The 14,016-nt window shown below is 39.0% G+C and overlaps 1 protein-coding gene across 1 annotated transcript in view; it reads left to right on the forward strand.

The window, feature by feature from the left end:
- Positions 1 to 985: 985 nt before the first annotated feature.
- Positions 986 to 14,016, forward strand: part of aldh1l2 (aldehyde dehydrogenase 1 family, member L2) — a 34,991-nt gene continuing 21,960 nt past the window's right edge. The window contains exons 1-3 of the mRNA XM_034864138.1: positions 986 to 1,129; positions 7,992 to 8,136; positions 13,219 to 13,453. Of these exons, the coding sequence (XP_034720029.1) occupies positions 986 to 1,129; positions 7,992 to 8,136; positions 13,219 to 13,453 (524 nt within the window). The remainder of the gene's footprint in view (positions 1,130 to 7,991; positions 8,137 to 13,218; positions 13,454 to 14,016) is intronic.

Consider the following 14,016-nt stretch of genomic DNA (forward strand, 5'->3'; position numbering starts at 1 on the left):
TGCCTTTTTATGTTGACCCTTCCACTTTAAGACAGGTAGCCATGTGGACAGCGTGTGTTAGTGACGTTAGTCCGACGGGGTTTATTGTTATGGGAAGTGAGGCTCTCGGGGGGTCGGCGCAAGATGGCGACCATGGTGGACCGTTTGCTAACCTCTGTAAAATTTAGCTGAGTACCTTTGTTTTATATTAAGGCCAATAACTACGCAACTTGCTGAACTGACAGATTTTGAGAGACATACCGACGAGTGAAGGTTAACTATAATTTTAAGAACTTTAAAGGCTGGAAACAACCCTTTGAAAATAGCACGTGCAAACTGCTCAGGTACCTAGCATAACAAGCTAAAAGTACGGGACTCGTGGACCACGATGGCAAAGAGAGACGCTAAAAAGGGCATAACGGGGGGATTGATAATGGATGTGGACCCGGACGGCACCTTTTTAGGTTTGTAATCGCCTCTAGCAGACTTTCCAATTAATAGTCCAAATCCAAAGAAAGTATATGCCAACAAAGATAAAAACGAGGTCTCTAACGCCAACATTCTCAAAGCAATCTTTAAGTTGAAGGAGCAATTCTCCGTCTTTGAACAACGGATAAATAAAAACTCTGCAGACATCACTGTAGTAAAAGAAGAGATGAAAAGCCTTGGTTTTCAAGCAAAGGAGACGGAAGATAAGGTAATAAGGCTAGATAAGAGCATTGCACAACTAAAAGAGAAAACTGAAGAAGCCGAGCGCTACAGCAGAAGATGGAATTTGCGCCTCAACAACCTTCCTGAAAAACTGAACGAAGATGTAAGAGAGGAAGTCATGAAGATATTGAATCAGATTGCACCTGATGATAAAACCAAGCTTGGATTCTTGGTCGATGCAGTACATAGAGTGGGGCGCCCCAGGGAGGATAAGACACCGCGTCCGATTGTTATACAATTCAACATACGTATATTCAGGTACAAGATTTGGAAAGACTCACGCAATGCTGAAGTTATGAAGAAGCTGAATCTCCGCATCGCCGAGGACCTGACACGCTCCGAGAGAGAATGCAGAAACAAACTGTGGCCCCTGGTCGAGCAGGCTCGTAAGGATGGAAAGAAAACCAGATGGCAAGGTCCAGTCACCTTCATCGATGGGGTGAAATTTCTTGCATAAATCTTCGTCCTGTATAGTTAGATATGGTAATCAGGCAAGTCATTGATTGACAAGTGGACAATGAAGTAGCCTGATGTTAATAAGGTCTTAGGAAAGTTCAACGTTACAATAGTACTCCCAGTGTTCAGTTTCTAATCACTACCAAAGGTTAAGGGTTCCTATTAGCGCTTATCTTCTTTTTCTTAGTTGTAGGCATCAATCCTTTTTTTTCACCTTTTCCCTTATTCATACATTATTTACTATTTGTATGGAAAACAATTTTATTAACCAAAAAATGATTTCTCTTAATGTCAAGGGGTTAAGAAACATATCTAAAAGAAAGGCTATATTTCTTTTCTGCAGAAGATCTAGTGCAGATTTAATTTTTTTTACAAGAGACTCACTCTTGTGATGATGATAGGAAATTCTGGAGAAGTCAATGGGGGGATCAGATTTACTTAAGTCATCCTTCTAATAACTCAGCAGGAGTAGCTATTTTGTTTAATAAATTTAAAGGAGATGTGGTAGAATTTTACCTTTCTAAAGAGGGTAGATGGATTACTCTGGTTCTTAGAGTGAAGAATGTGTTTCTGGTGTTACTAATGCTAACTAACTAATTTATATGGACGTAATAACAATGCTTTGGAAAAAACATGTCTATCCAAATAACAGGAGAGTTAAAAAAGATGAAGGAAAAATACATAGATGCTCATTTAATTATTGGCGGAGACCTAAATGATGCAGCAGGAAATGAAAAAACGCAACACTTTGAGAGAACTAGAAACAATGGCAGAACTGAACTCTTTAATAAATAAAAATACTATTACTGAAGAGTAAGAATTAAAACTGTCAAGTTTGAAAGAAGAGGTTGATCGAGCCTTTATACGCTCTAGAGCAAAATGGTTAGAGGAAGGTGAGCGGAATACAAGTTATTTCTTTGCTCTGGAAAAAAGAAACTATAAAAGAAATAACATTACCTCCTTAAAAATAGATAACTGTATAAACTCCAACCCATCTGATATAGCAAACTATACTTCTCGTTTCTATTCTGATCTATATAACTCTAACTATAACAAAACTGAGGATGAGAATGTTATCAGCAAAATTAGAAAATGTATCCCACAATTTTTTAATGATTTTAAATCTGACTGTGATAAACCTATCTTAAAATCTGAAATTCTTGAAGCTGTAAATAAAATGAAAAAAAGGGAAATCTCCGGTAATGGATGGTCTTCCTGTTGAGTTTTATAGATGCTTTTGGAATATAATTGAAACTCTATTGTTTAACATGCTAAGAGATTGTATCGATAATGAGGAAATGGCTACTACTATGAAGCAGGGTGTAATAAGCTCACTCCCCAAACCAGATAAAGATCCTCTTCTGTTAGAAAACTGGAGACCTATAGCATTGCTAAATGTAGATTATATAATACTTTCATTAATTTTTGCCAGGCTTTTCAAAAAAGGATTGAGGCAAATTATAAATGAAACTCAAACTGGTTTTATGGCCAATCGGCATATAAACTGTAACATCAGGCTTATTCTTGATCTAATAGATTATTCTGAATATGTGGAATCTGACGCTGTAATATTATCACTGGATTTTTATAAGGCATTTGACACAGTAGAGCATCAATTCTTATTTAGGTCACTTCAATCTTTAAGTTTTGGTGAAAAATGTATCTCTGGTATTAAAATGCTTTATAAAAATATTAGTAGCTGTGTCATGCTATATCCATAAACCAACCAAAGCTTTTTAGTTTATAGATCAGTCCGCCAAGGTTGTCCTTGTTCTCCATTTCTATTTTTCCTTGTTGTTGAAGTGCTCTTCTTACATATTTTACATTGTGATAATTTACAGGGTTTAAGGATTTTTGAAAGAGAAATTAAAATTTCTCAACTAGCTGATGACACAGTTCTTTTTTAAAAAGATAAACAACAAATTGGAAAATCCATCAAAGAAATACAATCCTTCTCGCTAGTATCAGGTTTAAAACTTAATGTTTAACAGTTTAACACTGATGAAAAGGGTATGTGTGGTATACATATAAAAAATAGTATTAAATACCTTGGAATTCACATTCTCTGAAGATCTAAAGGAACGTCAAGAAAAAAAATGTAAGCCCAAAATACAAAAAAAACAAAAATATATATTTAGTATGTGGCTTCAGAGCGATCTGTTCATCTTAGGTAGAGTACTTTTGAATAAAGCGGACGGTCTCTCCAGATTTATTTACCCTACCCAATCTCTGTATATCCATCAATCCCTAAATAAATAAATTACGTTTTAATTAACTTCATCTGGAAAAACAAATGCCACCGTTTAAAAAAGGAGATCCTAGCAGCTCCGAGAAATGCAGGTGGCAAGGAAATATTGGACTTCATGGGGGGGGGGGAAATGGGAGGCCTCCAATTTGTACTACAATGCAGTTATAATGAAATTAAGCTACCACAGAAATCATCTAAATTTCATCAGCAAGTACTTAATGCTGCAAAATTATGTTCTAAACACAATATCTGCCCACACAGAACTATTATATGGAACAATGAGTTCATAACCAAAAAGAATAAGTCCTTATTTCTACAACGCCTACCAAGAGCCTGGGTCTGACCGAGGTTTCTGCCTAAAAGGAAGTTTTTCCTCGCCACTGTCGCACTGTTGCTTGCTCTGGAGGAGACTACTAGAACTGTTGGGTCCTTGTAAATTCTGGAGTGTGGTCTATCTGTATAGTGTCTTGAGATAACTCTTGTTATGAATTGATACTGTAAATAAAATTGAATTGAATTGAACATTGGTTTGATTGAAAATATAATTTTCCTTTCAGACTTACAAAATGATGAAGCTCATTTGTTTTTCTTTCTCGAGCTTCTCTATATTCACTGTATGGAAAGGATTTTTTATATAAATGTTTACCATGTTACGTAAAATTCAAAAATAAATAAATAAAAGGAAGTGAGGCTCTCCGTGTGTAGAAAAGTACCGTAGGCAGTAGGTGCTGCTGATACAGTGATGTGCATAGTTTTGATGGGTAGTTAGTGAAGCTACAGTAGTCAGTGTTTTATGTTCGCTGCAAATACCAACTAAATCACCTGATTAATAACATAATCACAATGTCTCCCGGCCATTTCCCCCTGCAGAAAGCTGCTTCTAGCCAGGCTAAAGCTAATATAGTTAGCCTAAAGAAACAAGTAGAAAGCTGCTACTAGCCAGGCTAAAGCTAACATAGTTAGCCTAAAGAAACAAGCAGAAAGCTGCTACCCGCCAGGCTAAAGCTAATGTAGTTAGCCCAAAGATCCAAGGGGTCCGTATGTCTCAACTAACGTTACAATTTGAAGCCGCGACGCTGGAAACGTAAAAAGTCTACAGAAGTCTTTGTCTGATCTAACGTCAGTTACACTGATATAATTGTTCTTGGACACACAGAGTTTGTTGCTAGTACGCGTGACATGCAGGTCTGATCAATTTATCAAACTAACGAGCTGGCCCCGCTAGTCGACCACAACCTGAAAATTAGAGGAAGCAACATGCAGTCACTGTCATTCATGTTAGTCTGGATTGATTATTATATGAATATAATGGTGTCATGCTAGTCAACCAGCGTATTTCTGCTTAATTTCCCTCTCCAAAATCCCTTCAGAAAAGTAACGTTAGTCACAGCTTATTTGCTTTGGTGTTTGTAAAGCATTACATTTCAACAAAGAATAGTTCACATTAGAAAAGATCTTTATCATTTTTATCTTCTATGTAGGTGCACTCACCTAACAAAATCACCGCAGTAGTCGAGAATGATTTATTATTTCAAAATAGAGCTATTTATGTCATCTTTTAAAAATGACATTTTCTTTTTTCAAATAGCAATACATATCGCAGGGGAAAACAATATCGCAATGTCAGATTTTTCCAATATTGGGCAGGCCTAGCATGTATATTGCATCCTAGTATTTCATTATATTTATATTCTCTGCTGTGTGACTGATATTTTGCTGCTGTAAAACTATAATTTCCCATTTTATTGGGATCCATGATTCCATGATTCATAGAAAATTTTCTTGGACAATAAATACCTATCTATCTATCTAAAGTCTAGACCAAAGTCAGGATAGCTTCCTGTGGTATCTACAATCAGTCATTGCTGGAAATTGAGAATTTAAGAATATAGAGCAGTTTTGACGGTGTCTTGTGTTAAATTTTCCAAGATATGTTTGGACTGTTACACAGTGAATATTGAACTTTAGCTAAACCTAAAAAAATAAATAAAAAGAAATCACAATATCTAGCAGAGATACAATGAGGAACATTGTATTTGAACACCCTGCTATTTTGCAAGTTCTCCCACTTAGAAATCATGGAGGGGTCTGCATCGTAGGTGCATGTCCACTGTGAGAGAAATAATCCACCAAAAGAAATCCAGAAATTACAGTGTATGATTTTTTAACTATTTATTTGTATGATACAGCTGCAATTAAGTATTTGAACACCTGTCTATCAGCTAGAATTCTGACCCTCAAAGACTTGTTAGTCTGCCTTCAAAGTGTCCACCTCTACTCCTTTTAATATCCTTAATTAGATGCACTTGTTTGAGGTTGTTAGCTGCATAAGACACTAGAGACAAAATTGTACACCTCCACAAGGCTGGAAAGGGCTACGGGGAAATTGCCTAGCAGCTTGGGGAAAAAAGGTCCATATGTTGGAGCAATCATTATAAAACGGAAGAAGCTGAACATGACTGTGAATCTCCCTTGGACTGGGACTCCATGCAAGATCTCACCTCGTGGGTACTCAATGATCCTAAGAAAGGTGAGAAATCAGCCCAGAATTACACGGGAGGTGCTGGTCAATGACCTGAAAAGAGCTGGGACCACCGTTTCCAAGGTTACTGTTGGTAATACACTAAGACGTCATGGTTTGAAATCATGCATGGCACGGAAGGTTTCCCTGCTTAAACTAGCACGTCAAGGCCCGTCTTAAGTTTGCCAATGACCATTTGGATGATCCAGAAGAGTCATGGGAGAAAGTCATGTGGTCAGGTGAGACCAAAATATAACTTTTTGGTCATAATTCCACTAACCGTGTTTGAAGGAAGAAGAATGATGAGTACCATCCCCAGAACACCATCCCTACTGTGAAGCATGGGGGTGTTAACATCATGCTTTGGGGGTGTTTTTCTGCACATGGGACAGGACGACTGCACTGTTTTCAAGAAGAGGATGACCGGACCATGTATTGGGAGATTTTGGGGAACAACCTCCTTCCCTCAGTTAGAGCATTGAAGATAGGTCGAGGCTGGGTCTTCCAACATGACAATGACCCGAAGAACACAGCCAGGAGAACCAAGGAGTGGCTCTGGAAGAATCATATCAAGGTTCTGGCGCTGGCCTAGCCAGTCTCCAGACATAAACCCAATAGAGAATCTTTGGAGGGAGCTTAAACTCCGTGTTGGAGGAGTGGGCCAAAATCCCTTCTGCAGTGTATGTAAACCTGGTGAAAAACTACAAGAAACGTTTGTCCTCTGTAATTGCAAACAAAGGCTACTGTACCAAATATTAACATTGATTTTCTCAGGTGTTCAAATACTTATTTGCAGCTGTATAATACAAATAAATTGTTAAAAAAATCATACATTGTGATTTCTGAATTTTTTTTTTAGATTATGTCTCTCACAGTGGACATGCACCTACGATGACAATTCAGACCCCTCCATGATTTCTAAGTGGGAGAACTTGCAAAATAGCAGGGTGTTCAAATACTTATTTTCCTCATTGTATCACCATTTGATTTTTTTCCTTATATCACTTATCCCTAGGATATAGCTATGATGTATTCTTTAAAATTGTGGTTAGGGTTAGATCCCCAACTTAGTACATTTAAGTGTTAAACAACATTTCTGGAGTGCTCCTTTAAGAGTTGGGTCTTGTGGGCCCCTGAGTGCTAAGGCCGAATCTCATTTCTCTATCTTACCCCTACCCCTACCCGTTTTTTCTAGACATCAATGACATTCAAAACGGTGATAACTGAAACAGATATACAACACACCATGTGCGTGTGTGTGTGTGTGTATACACATATATGGGGTGGCTGTGGCTCAGTGGTAGAGCGGTTGCCTGCCAATTGGAAGGTTGGTGGTTCGATCCCCGCCCCTGCAGTCATTGTCGAAGTGCTGCGCATCGGAGTGTGAATGTGTGTGAATGTTTATCTGATGAGCAGGTGGCACCTTGTACGGCAGCCCCGGCCACAGTGTATGAATGTGTGTGAATTGTGGATGTTTCCTGTAGATGTAAAAGCGCTTTGAGCAGTTGTTAAGACTGGAAAAGCACTATTTAAATACAGCACGTTTACATTTATTGCGAACAGACCTAAATACTACACAGATAACATCTGCCTCTGCACCACCAAAGTAAACATAATATATATAAATACATATGACGCTGTTGTCAAAACCCATGCAATCAACAGACAGAGAGACCATATAGGAAGTTTGTGATCAATACTGTATGGTGATGTAACCAAGTGGTGTCCCATTTCGTAGGGGTATGTTTTCAACCCTACCACTTACCCCTTGATTTCAAGGGCCAATGGGTAGGGGTAAGGGGTAGGGGTAAGATGGAGAAATGGGATTCAGCCTAAAGGCACTCTCCTGCTGTTGCCTGATCTGCATTAGCTTTTCCATTGTCAGTATCATTAAACCCATGGAACTAACCAGGTCAAGAAAGTGTTGGAAATCCTGGAATTCCACTGCGAGTCAAGAGCTCTGTGTACACACAAAGATTTCAAGGCACTGCAGCATGAATGAGACAAACTGTGGACTGTTTCCACTACTGCACGATTCCACTGGGAAAGCTGAAATGTGTTTGCTCTCCTTTTCAGAATTATTACCAGAATAAGCTCAGACTAGCTATAATTGGCCAGAGCGTGTTTGGCCAGGAGGTGTACAGCAACCTGAGGAAGCAGGGTCACAGGGTGGTGGGTGTGTTCACGGTCCCCGACAAGGATGGCATGGCCGACCCCCTGGGTGAGTTAACCCCCTTCTCTCTTACCAGTTGGTTCTATCCTTGTCTTTGACTCAAAGGAGTCACATCACTGTCTTCCAGGTAGAGCTGGAACAATTCCAAATTTTGCTCTTGAATTAGTTGTCTCAGAAATAATTGTGATAAACAATATAATTGTCTCCTTTAGTCAAATTTTAAAAACAGTTAATAATTAATTACTTTTTAAAACAAATTCCATCCTTGAATGAATCCCAGCATACATCTGTTGGTTGTATAACTGTCATGTGGCCTAGATAATGAAATAATCCACCTTTATTTATCTTCAAGAGATCATTGAGGGTTAACAATGTAATTGAGTCAGAATAACACTAATACCCAGCCTATGAAGTGAACCACGTCTCTTTATTATCAAACAACTATATTCTATCTGTTCTATTACTATAACTACTGTATCTCCCCGTTGTCATGTTTGTTGCTATGAACTATTATAGGGTCAAGTGCAACAAACAGCATTGAAATAATAATAAAACCATATGGTAAGACCAATAATCACTGATATAATTACAATTTGGCATATAAAAAAAAAAGAAAATCAACAATTACCAGTCATACGCCTTAGACCTAAGTAAAGCTTGGCTAAAAATTGACAATCAGACAATTATGTGATAATTGTTACAGCCGTACTTCCAGGTCCTTCATTGAGCTGTTGTAGAGTCACAGGAATTATTGTGAGATGGTTTATCCAATTTATGGAGTGTTGACTCCTTCAGTTCTGTTCAGTTAGTGTCATTTATCCTCTAGTCGCACTAAATAATCGGAGAACCTGAAAATACAAACCTCTGTCTTCCTATAAAGAAACTCCAGTAGCTTTGAAAACCCAACCCAAAGCAAATTTAGGAAACAACCTTAAAAATACCAGGTTTTATAAGTATATAAGAATAAATCTTGAGATTGTCCAAGCCAACAGTTGCAGAACACACTGCAGTCTGTCCTTGTGCACAACCATTTCTTAAAGTCCAGTTGAAGTCCATCATGTTTTTATTCTTCTCACATCGACAGTATTTCTCACACTGCAGGACAAGAGGTTGCCAAAAAAGAAAGTGTCATCGTGAAAAAAAAACAGTTCCCACACATTAAGTTTAAGTACATACCTTTGTGAGTAGAGGCTGACATGTGTCCATCGCGTGACAAAAACTGTCTAGTACAAAAAAAGACATCACATGCTTGTAGTATTTTGTTGACAAAAAGTAGCATCTGTAATCGCTAGCTTCTTTAGTTAAAGCAATCAGTGTTCTTTGTTTTTTTAGGCCACTTAAAGGACGCAGAACAAGATGGGGGGGTGGAGGGTTGCACTCTTTGCCTGCAACAACAGATGATAGCAAAGAGAAAAAAAGATTATTTAAAGCAGGGTTGTGACTCTGTGATTGTCAATTGCCATTGTGTAACGATTCTGATTGGTTCAGCAGGAAGGCGAGCGCCTCCAACAGCTGATTGTAGTTAGGTAGAGCATTGATTAAGAGTGAGGTCTTCCTGAAGGATTTACCCTGAGATACATTTCAATCAGGAGAGACTAGTTGCAGATATGCAACAGTTACACACAGCATTACAAAAATACACATTTATTAGGTTAACAGCTGAGTTGATTTAGCAGTGCATTGATTAAAAATAGGTCTTCCTGAAAGAATTTACGCTGAGCTACATTGCCTAATAAAGTGATAGCTAACCTCTTCTTTGAGCTCATTTTCACTCTTCAACGCTTCCGCTGCTACATGCTACGCTATGTTCACCAGCTAGTCTCCAACTGTGTCCGTTTGTTGTTTGCTACTGAGCAGTTAGTGAAGATAAACAGTGTTTTTTCAGAGCTTTTTCCCTCTTTAAAGAAAACATGTGTACATCCTAACAGTTCTTCTGTGCAGGTGCATTGGACTAAAACAAAGACTTGGAAGAAAAAGAAAATCCTGCACACTGCTCTTGCTGCAGCATCCCCATTTATTAGGCGGTCTTTGTCAATGAAAGCAGCTGCCTGCTGCAGCTGGGAATGAAGTTGGTGAGAGAAGTTAGAGTGAACTGAACGATAAAGTTGGTTCAGTAGGCTCTCAAATCAAAACGGTGAGCTCAAAGATGCTAATGCACCTGTTGATGGACCAACGAGGTAAAGGAAGGAATACCGGAACTCTGCACTGAACAACGGAGTGTTTTGCAGCCATAGACCTGGATAAACTCCCCGACAATGTGACAACAAGTAGGAGGCTTACAGAAGTGGGGACACAATCCCGTACAAATAGGCCAGAAACAGGCTCATGTCTTAGGTTATAGCTCATTTCCTAAGTTATAACTTAATATGAAATAGTCTTTATAGAAAATTAAAACCTACAGTAGTTAACAAAAGATATGGCCATGTTAATTTCTCCGTGTATGTTGGACAAAAATGTTCTCTCAAGTCCAGTTCAGTGGCTGGTTCAGATGAGTTTTAATCACTGCTGTATTGTCTCTGACCAGAATGAGTTTTCTGGTCAGGGTTTTATACAAGAGTAAAGAAAGCAGCAGATATTAAAGGCATTCACTCACAAAGCTATCTGAGTAGACGTAGACCCAATAGAACACACTGGAACCATACATTGAAGTGTGAACTCTGCTGGAATTTGGCTCCGGCCCTAAAACTTAAGCAAAGGAAGTCATATTTAATAAAATCAGGAGACACTTAAAGTTTGTCAGGTTCAGGCAAAACAATAGGAACTTAATCAGTCAACAAGAAAGAGGATATCAGGATAAAATGAGATTAAAACAGTTTTAGTAATTCAATTTCTTCTAAAGTATAAATGGCTGTAACATCTGGTACACTATTTATACCATAGGAAATTACAAAAAAATGCAACAGAATGAAAGTTTTGTAATGGGTTTGTACAAAAACAACAACAAAACAGGACATGTTGGATGTGTGGCGGTTCTCCGATGATCCTGTGTCCTGGGTTTTCTGTGGGTCATCCCAGGCCTGTTCTGTGGCTGAGGTAGATGCATGTTGACTCCACAGTGCTCCTGGACAAAGACCGGCCTTTATCCTGCGTTAGCTGCGGGATAGTGGCTCCATTGTCTGTTCAGCGAGAAGCCCTGTGTGGCGCCAAGGTTAGGGGTGTGCAAAAACATCAATTCATATTTGAATCACGTTTTAATTTAAATTAAAATAAAAATGAATTTCTTTTCTATTATTTATGTATTTATTTATTGTAATATGTCTACTGCAATCACATGATAGGTACATCCATAGATACATGGAAACTACATTTACAGACTGTGAATCTTTTTTTTATCAAGAATTATTTTTGAACTGAAAATGGGTATTGAATCAAAGCGTGAGCCGAAAAATCGGAATTGAATTGTGACATTTTCTGAATCTTACACCCCCTACCAGAGATGCAGCTCTGAGTAGGGCTGGGTACCCGTCTCAGTTCTATTTAGGAACCTGTCGGTACACAATCCGTGCTGCCCGCACGATCTGTCCTACGCATGCTCAGATGAGAATCATGATGTACGAGGATTTACGACACTGCACCATGTTTTCCTGTTTCCTTTTTTTCTTTTTTCTTTTAAAACTTTGTTTATTCAGCTTTGTTCACAACAGAACAAAGACATACAGTCAGAATAGAGTTCCCACCCCAAGAAGTACATAAATAAATTAAATAAATAATGATAATAAAAAATACATAAATAAATGAGTAAGTCTAAAATATTAGAGAAGTGCAGTACACACAGAGTAAAATCCAAGCGGGTTGTCACCTAAATAAAGTGAAGCCAGTGGTTGTCCTAATTAGATTGTTTCATGCAGTTCTGATTTCTCACATAGCTCAAAAAAGGTTGCCAGATCTCATAGAATTTCCCAGATGACCCTCTAAGTGTATATCTTATTTTTTCCAACTTTGTGTGAAACAAAGTACTCCTGAGCACAGTGTGTGGGACAAAGGGATGGCATCTGTCCATTTCAGAAGGATTAGGCGGCGGCCAAGCAATGCACATACCAGTCACACTGGGAGTTGTTTAAACTGTAGACAACAGAAGGTACTCCAAAAAGAGCCATGATGGGACAGGGGGCTATATACACCTCTAGGACCTCCAAAAATATTACTTTTAAACACTAAAGTCCAGTAAGTCAAAAGCTTGGAGCAGCTCCAAAATGTGTGTAAATATGAGGATGGGGTCATTTTGCAACGATTGCACGCTGGATCCATGTATGGAAATCTCTCAGATAACTTCTCTTTGGCCCAGTGAGCCCGATGCATATTTTACACTGTAGTGATGGCAAAAGTACTCACTTCCCGTACTCAAGTAGAAGTACAGATAATTGTCTTAAAAAAGTACTGATTTAACTTCTTTACTCAAGTAAAAGTAACAAAGTAGAGGATTGGAAATTAACTTGTTTACTGTTGATGCTTTATTACAATCAAGCATCAGAATAAACATGGGGGGGTAGCTCTGCTATGGCTGTGTGTGTGTTAATAAAAGAAATAAATAACATTGTAAAGGCTACCATACAAAATGCATAGGAATAATCATGTATGCTAGTAAATATTAACAATAAACCAACTATTAATAACGTTTTCTTAATGAGCAAGGACGTTCAACAATCGCCACTATTTCATAACCAACAGCCAGGTGTAACCTAGCTAACAGGTGAAGAACACAAACAAGCTAACTTTTAAATTTGCCAGAACTATAGACCAATACAACAACAGGCTTAAATGAACTGACAACATCAGTTATATAAATTACAGTTCTCAAAGACGCAAACGATCTCAACTGATTATCCTCCGGACAGCTCGTTTCTTGTTCTTTTCTCTCACTTTTTTCTCAATGTGGCGTGCACGCCCGCTCGCGGTGTGAGCCGCGGGTCCGGGCCGTTCTACGACATGCACTTACAATCACACCTGATAGATCCTTATTTCATAAATCAATATCAGCCTAAAACTCCAGTATGTTCTCTAAGAAGGTCCACAATCAATTTAAAAATGGCTGCGCTTGGGGGAAAAGGTTCCACCCATGAACCCCAGATTCCCTGTTGCACTTCCTTTCTTCTTTATAAACTATCAATAAATTCTCCTCTTCTCTTTCAGCGGTGGCGGCGGAGAAGGACGGGACACCGGTGTTCAAGTTCCCCCGCTGGCGAGTCAAGGGAAAGCCCATCCAGGAGGTGGTAGAAGCCTACAAGGCGGTGGGCGCCGAGCTCAACGTCCTGCCCTTCTGCTCCCAGTTCATCCCCATGAACATCATCGACAACCCCAAGCACGGCTCCATCATCTACCACCCCTCCCTCCTGCCCCTGCACAGAGGAGCCTCGGCCATTAACTGGTGAGGAACGGGTTAGGCAGTAGTGGCGGATATCATCCTCGGATAAAATATCTGTGACACCAGAGAGATTCCGAGTGCTTCAAAACACTTCCATTTCCTGCATTCTGGTGACGTTTTATGCAACAATTTATGCCGTTTGTGCATCAATGTATGGTGCAAATGTCTTCATTTACATTAAGGAAATTATTATTACTATTAATTAGGGCTCCAAGCCCGAGGGGGCTGGGGTCCCACCTAACTATGCAGGGCAACGAAAATCCCAGCACAAGTAGACACAGTTCTTGTTTTCTGTACATCTTTTGAGCCCTTGATTTCTTTGAGGGGGACAAATCTACCTCTTCTAAATAACTGGGGAGGACATATTCCCTGCACCCCCCCCCCCCATACTAATGTGTTAATGGCTTTGATGGTCTGTGATATGGGTTATTTTAAGGTTTTGAATAGTAGGCCATTTTAACCAAGTTATGACAGTGTCTCATATTGGTTAAAATGCAGGAACAAATTTTGAAAAGGGCCAAGGACAGAAAGTGATTGATTTCTGACAGAATGCCAGAATGTGTTTC

The sequence above is a fragment of the Etheostoma cragini genome, chromosome 23 (genome assembly GCF_013103735.1).
Source record: "Etheostoma cragini isolate CJK2018 chromosome 23, CSU_Ecrag_1.0, whole genome shotgun sequence".
Lineage (NCBI taxonomy): Eukaryota > Metazoa > Chordata > Actinopteri > Perciformes > Percidae > Etheostoma > Etheostoma cragini.